The sequence below is a fragment of the Ammodytes marinus genome (assembly GCF_949987685.1).
Source record: "Ammodytes marinus genome assembly, chromosome: 11".
NCBI lineage: Eukaryota > Metazoa > Chordata > Actinopteri > Uranoscopiformes > Ammodytidae > Ammodytes > Ammodytes marinus.
The window spans coordinates 2,328,916-2,336,415 of record NC_137215.1 but is presented as its reverse complement, the minus strand read 5'-3'; the positions used below and the strand labels follow the sequence as shown (position 1 = coordinate 2,336,415).

General features: G+C 40.6%; 1 protein-coding gene across 1 annotated transcript in view; it reads left to right on the top strand.

Annotated features, from left to right (window-relative positions):
- The first annotated feature begins 1,504 nt into the window (after positions 1-1,504).
- Positions 1,505-7,500, top strand: part of hectd2 (HECT domain containing 2) — a 65,609-nt gene continuing 59,613 nt past the window's right edge. The window contains exon 1 of the mRNA XM_080036219.1: positions 1,505-2,042. Coding sequence (XP_079892345.1) covers positions 1,959-2,042 — 84 coding nt within the window. The 5' untranslated portion in view covers positions 1,505-1,958. The remainder of the gene's footprint in view (positions 2,043-7,500) is intronic.

The following is a 7,500-nucleotide window of genomic DNA, read 5'->3' as shown; positions in this document are numbered from 1 at the left end:
GGTCGGATTGATTTAGTCAGTTTGGTTAACTGTCCCAGTGATGTTGGACTCAGCGCGTAGCGAGATCAACTGGCACATCGTGGGGACAGTAAAATACGGCCCTCTTACTGCAAGCTCCAGCACTTCTGCTCTCAATTCACCGGCCATTGTTGTTGTTGTAAAGCAGCTGACCGGCGCGGCGCTAAATGTTTACGTCACACCTGGCGCTGTTTACAAGCACCTCTTTCATTCCGGAGCGCTGTGTAAAAGGGACTACTGATGCGCCAGCAGGCCGGCGTTGCTTGGTTCTGTGTAAATAACACAGAAGCAAAGCCGGCATATTGGAGTGATGTTGTTCCGTCAATATGCCGCAATCTCTGTGTAAAAGGGGCTACAGCTGTAGAAGGAGACAGAGGAGTGCTGGGTGCAGACCTGAGTCCCCCATGGCTCTGAATCTAGAATAGAAGAGCAACAGCTTTTTACTTTCCTTCAAGGCTCTGCACATCTGCTCACACACACACACACACACACACACACTCATAGGCGCACACACACACAAACACACACAATCATAGGCGCACACAAACACACACACACACAATAATAGACGCGCACACACACACACACACACACACACAAACACACACACAATAATAGGCGTGCACACATGCATACACAATCATAGGAGCACACACACACACACACATACAAACATTGACACACACACACACACACACTCAAAGTACATAGACACACACACACACACACACACACACACACACACACACACACACACACACACACACACACACACACACACACACACACACACACACACAACTCTGTCTAGAATAGAAGAGCAACAGGTTTTTTCTTTCCTTCAAGACTCACTTTTATTGTGAATCCAAAGCTCCTGTTTCCCGTTATTCCCTATTTCTCTTTCTGTGTGTGTGTGTGTGTGTGTGTGTGTGTGTGTGTGTGTGTGTGTGTGTCTGTCTCTCTCTCTCTCTGTTCAATGTGTGTTTTATTGCACGTGTGTGTGTGTGTGTGTGTGTGTGCGTGCGCGCGAGAGACACACACAGACACAGAGAGAGAGAGAGAAAGAGAGAGAGAGACAAACAGAGTGAGAGACAGAGAGACAGAGACACAGAGAGAGAGAGAGAGAGAGAGAGAGAGAGCGAGAGGGAAAGAGAGAGAGGGAAAGAGAGAGAGAGAGAGAGAGAGAGAGAGAGGGAAAGAGAGAGAGAGAGAGAGCGGGAAAGAGAGAAAGAGAGAGAGAGATAGAGAGAGAGAGAGAGAGAGAGAGAGAGAGAGAGAGAGAGGGAAAGAGAGAGAGAGAGAGAGAGAGAGGGAAAGAGAGAGAGAGAGAGAGAGAGAGAGAGAGAGAGAGAGAGAGGGGAAAGAGAGAGAGAGAGAGAGAGAGAGAGAGAGAGAGAGAGAGAGAGAGCGAGAGAGAGACGCCTCCCTCCTCCTAAACATGGCGCCAGCTCGTAGCAGCAGCTTCGCTTCTCCTCCGCGGACAGACGACGTACAGAGAGACACACTGCGCTCACCACAGCCACACACTCTCAACGCGTTTTAAACACTCCTTTAAAACTAAAAACTCTAGACCTACCACTCACTCTTGTAACGCCTTAATACACGCGGCTTAACCCTACTTTTTCTACGCGCGACTTCTTATTTTCTTTTGGAACATTTACGCTTTCGGCTGCTGTGTGCGTAACGGTAACGGAAAGGATTGGATACTGAATGCCCATCACCTGTTATTAGACGAAGGTAGATTTTCAACCACAGATTTTTTTTTATCTAGGATGTGAATTTTACTTGATTTTTATGCCGAATATCGGAGCAGAAAGTCGGCTACTATCTCAACATGTGTAGCCCTTTATGGAAGTGGAGCTTATACTCACACACAGAGGCTAAGGAGGACTAATAAGGATTTCCAAGCGGGGGAAACTACTTTTTTCCACGCCGTAAGGATGGATGGAGAACATTTCGCGGTGTCAGGACTCGAGAGGGAACGAGAGAGGCTTCCGCCGATATACAACAGCTCCCACCCAACTGTAAGTAAACTAGCTGTTATATTGAGTTGTTTTTCATGTACATTTCTGTATTTTTTGTGGATAAAATAGGTGTTTTCGTGGCATAAAATTACAAATTTTCGGTGGGAAAACTACAGGGATTTTTTGCGCTTTTCCAACATTTGCTTTAGATGGCCATCAACATTTTTATTTTGCAAATATTGAAAAAATAAATAAATAAAAGATTATTTGTACTCAAAGTGGAATAACTACAGTTAAGATGTATCAGCTATCTACTGTATGTTGTGTTTAAAATATTGGTTTCGGGGCATAACAGTGTTAATATTGCATGATAATTATATAGGTTTATGTTTATACATAGCGCTATTCTGAGCAATCAAAGTCACTTTGCATGGCGAAAAAAATCAAGAGGAAACCAAGAAAAAAAGCCCATAACTATAAACGTTATTAAGACAAAGAATAAGACAATACATTGAGACTAAAACAGTGCATTACCTTTTAAATATTTCATATATGTAATAATAATAATAAAACAATCTATTCATTGATTTTCCATGTATGTAGCCTATGTATTTGTTTGCAGACAATAGGTCTTTAATGCCATAAAATGTGTTGATGTATTTGAGTCTTTCAATATGGGAAAACTACAGTAATCCCATGCATTGAGCAACTCAATATTGCATGAGATTTATAGCACTTTTCTAAGTATCCTTCTGCAGGCAAACTGATTTGTACTCATATATTTTACATGTAGATTCCTGTATTTTTGTTGCATAAAAGTATATATATTTTTTTTTAACCTTTATTTCTCCAGGTAAATCCCATTGAGACCGAAGACTCTTTTGCAAGGGAGACCTGTTTTCCTTTCCCACGTTACCATTCACACACACATTCATACACTGATAGCAGGCTAACTATCGACATTCACACGAGTTGAAAGTTGAACGACAACAGCAGCGACAAGTGTGATTATGTTGTTTTTGATCGTTTTTTAACTACATAGGCTATTGCTTTTTTTTGGGCTCTAAATATTCTCTGCATTCTCCTAATTGTTTAGATTGAAATGTGATGTGTCTGTCCATCACAAGTCCAGCGGACAGTAAAGGTGGAGTCAGTGATTCTGGAGAGCGTTTGATGACAAAATCGATTTTTTTGTTGTCAAAATCAGTGAATATATCTGCTCACAATATGCTGCTTGTCCGTACTGTGAGTGCGCTAAAATAAAAAAAATCTGGTGTTAATACACAGCCTAGGCTCTGTAAACGGGCATGCTTTATATGCTATGGTGTGCCCCCCCCCCAAACATTTTCCAGAATCACTGACTGAACCTTTAACGCTCGACTCATCTTCTCTTTCTACTCTGAAGTAGATATCTATCTATCTATCTATCTATCTATCTATCTATCTATCTATCTATCTATCTATCTATCTATCTGTCTATCTATCTATCTATCTATCTATCTATCTATCTATCTATCTATCTATCTATCTATCTATCTATCTATCTATCTATCTATCTATCTGTCTATCTGTCTGTCTGTCTGTCTGTCTGTCTGTCTGTCTGTCTGTCTGTCTGTCTGTCTGTCTGTCTGTCTGTCTGTCTGTCTGTCTGTCTATCCATCAAAACACTATTCAAAGAGATTCTGCTCATAATCTCTTTAACTGTCAAACTTGGATTTTATTTTCTTTCCAAATGGAACTTTTGTCTTGTTTCCAGGGGAGACGCACACACACACACAAACACACACACACACACACACACACACACACACACACACACACACACACACACACACACACACACACACACACACCCCTAACACCCCCCCCCCCACACACACACACAGTAAGAGGACACAAGATGTATAAAACATTCAACCGCATATTCCCACATAACATATAGTTTACACAGACAGACAGCTCACTATAAAAACAGTAGTTAACTTTTTTTTTTCTCCGTTTTGGAAAAAGTGATGCCCCTCTATTACGTAATGACATCATTTCTCCACCAACCACGAATGATGTAACCAAACACAGGGTTCGTACAAAAGTCTGGAAAATACTACTTTTCAAATCTTATGTTTTCAATGGTCTGAAATGTGCTTGAAATTTTATAAATATAACTTGAAAAATGCTGAATTTTCTTGGGCATGGATTTTTGTACCTTCTGCTGTACAATATTACTTTCATAACTTGTCTTTTCAATGGCCTGAAAAGGGCTTGAAATTTGAAAAAAAATAATAGTATATAACTGGAAAATTCTGGATTTTTTTTTAGCACGTGGATTTTATTCCTTCTGCTGTACAATATTACGATATCAAAGATGCATCGTTTGGGTTTTAATAATGTTTTGTTTACGATTTATTGACCCCAAAAGGTCCAATCCGTCAATGTCTGTTGAGTTTATTCACAACATTGTTTTTCAACTTTAGCCTTAAAGCTATATTGCGTAACTTCTCTCGTCCCTTTGAGGAATTCTGAGTAATTACAACAACACTGTCTGTCGATGCATCTACATGAGGTAAAGCCTTCAGTGATGGCACATGGATTTTATACCTTCTTTTGTGCGTCCAGGTTTTTTCTTAGTAGCAGAATCAACAACTGAAACATTTCTTGGGCTCTTCTCGGGGATTTTTCTGAGCTCCTGCACCAGTGTCAGGGAGGGCGGGGGGGGGCACACCAGTTTGTAAACGCTGCCATACTGAGAAATACAGAGAGAGTTTTGTGGGGAGCTGATAAAAGGCTTAATCAACTTTGTGTCAACTTGTTTTGGCGATGGCTTGAATGTAACAACAGACATTAATATTATATGGACAAAGTTACGCACTATTGCTTTAAATCTAAGTGTTTATTGGTGTCACTTCAGGGGCAGACTTACTTCCTGATTTGATGATGTCATTTTGCATTATGTCATGATTCCGGAATGTGCCGATCAGACGATTTTGACCCATAAACAGTCAGACCCACTCACTCACTCTAACGTCTGGAAATGCCATAAAGTGTGTGTGTGTGTGTGTGTGTGTGTGTGTGTGTGTGTGTGTGTGTGTGTGCCATAAAGTGTCTACCTCTGTTTTTGCAGCTCTCTTCTATGGCTCTCCAACAGTCAAATTCATCCTTATATATTCCCCTTCAGAAGTCCACTGGTCCCTTGAGCTTGAATGTGTGTTTGTGTGTGTGTGTGTGTGTGTGTGTGTGTGTGTGTGTGTGTGTGTGTGTGTGTGTGTGTGTGTGTGTGTGTGTGTGTGTGTGTGTGTGTGTGTGTGTGTGTGTGTGTGTGTGTGTGTTTATATCTGAATAAATCCAGGCTTTAAAGACTGGATGAAATATGTATTTTAAGAGTATTACGGCCACTGGGAGATTTTTTTTTTTCTTTCGTTATGCATTTCAATTTCGGGGGGAGGGCGACAGAATCTACGCACTATGGCTTTAAAAAGTTATTCACCTGAACAGATTTTGAACCAGAGCTTCTGTTTTCCTGGAGTCGGTCTCAGGGGTTTTCCAAAAAAAAGTATTAAGCCAACTTTCTCTGCAAGATTTTCCCCCTAAAAAAAACTAGGGTTTGGAAAATTGGTTCGATTTCAAAACAGTGGAAGAATGGGGCTTTTCTTACACTTTGGACCTACTGTCTGTATATAACCTATATACAGGTGAAACTCATACTATTAGAATATCATGGACAATGAATTGGAATTGAGGCAAGAATTCATGCAAAAGGGGCCCAAACCAAGTACCGAGTACATATGCATGATTATACTTTATAGAGGGGCCGACATTTCTGTATTTGAAATCCCCTTTTTATTGATTTCATGTAATATTAAAATTTTCTGAGATTTTGAATGTGGGGTTTTCATAAGCTGTAAACCATAATAATCTAAATGATAACAAATAAAGGCTTGAAATATCTCACTTTGCATGTAATGAGTCTATATAATATATTAGTTTCACCTTTTAAGTTGAATTACTGAAATAAATCAACTTTTGCACGATATTCAAATTTTTCGAGTTTCACCTGTATATACCACTATACAGCCCTGTAAAAAAATAAGTGACCAGTCTGGATGTTTCTTAAATCTTCATCTCTACATCACTTGATTGAAAATGCTCTTTAATGACAATATTTTTTGGGGGGAATTTTGTAGAAATGTTGTCATTTGGGGGCGCCTTTAGCTCAGTTGGTAAGGCGTCCCCCTCCCGGGCCGGGCCCAGCAGCAGACCCGGGTTCGATTCCCACCTGCGGTCGTTCTCTGCATGTCACTCCCCTCTCTGCCACATTTCACCTATGTCTCTCTGCACTATCAATAAAGCATAAAAATGCCCAAAAAATATCTTAAAAAAAAAAAAGAAATGTTGTCAGTAGTTTATAGAATAAAACCAAAATGTTCATTCTACTCAAACATATGCCTATAAATAGTCAAACGAGAGACACTGAACACTTGGGGTGGTCTCTTCATTTTTTTCCATAATTTTAAATATACTCTAGATACATTCAGAATCGCAGTGTGTGTGTGAGAGGGGAGTGGGATTATCGTTATGAAGTACACAGGGAAGGGTGCTTCAATCTGAACCTAATTAACATTTTATTGTTGAGTTCACACATGTTGTTTTTGATGTTTTTGAAGAGGTTTTTCTTTTTAAGATTAATTCATATTCATGGATTCATGCTGAGATCAATCAGTGTTATCACGACTCGTTTGATCTGGTCTGAAAGAAAAAGGCTGTTGTTTCTCATTAAGGCTTAATATAAGATGAATGTCCTTGTTTGTGAGTGGACTGTGTGTATGCGCGCGCGTGTGTGTGTGTATTTGTGTGTGTGTGTGTGTCTGTGAGTGTGTGTGTTTGTGTCTGTGTGTGTGTGTTTGTGTGGGTGTGTGTGTGTCTGTGTGCGTGTTTGTAGCGTGTGTGTGTGTGTGTGTGTGTGTGTCTTTCTCTCTGTGTATGTGCGTGTGTGTCTGTGTGTGTGTGTTTGTGTGGGTGTGTGTGTCTGTGTGCGTGTTTGTAGCGTGTGTGTGTGTGTCTTTCTCTGTGTGTGTGTGTGTCTGTGTGTGTGTGTGTGTGTGTGTGTGTGTGTGTGTGTGTGCGTATGTGTATGTGTGTGTGTGTTTGAGTCTGTGTGTCATAACTGAAAAACACAACCTGTCTGTCTGTGTTTGTTGCCATGAAAACAGACTGTCCTTTGTTATTTTTTCTCAAGAGAGAAAATTATATAATGACATGGAAACAGTGTGTGTGTGTGTGTGTGTGTGTGTGTGTGTGTGTGTGTGTGTGTGTGTGTGTGTGTGTGAGTGTATGTCCGTGTGTGTGTGTGTGTGTGTGTGTGTGTGTGTGTGTGTGTGTGTGTGTGTGTGTGTGTGTGTGTGTGTGTGTGTGTGTGTGTGTGTGTGAGTGTGCTGAAGCCAGGACCATGATTATGTTTCCGATTGTTCTTGAGGGTCTCATTTCTTTGGAAACTGAATCGTTTTGAACGGCAGATTATCCGCCC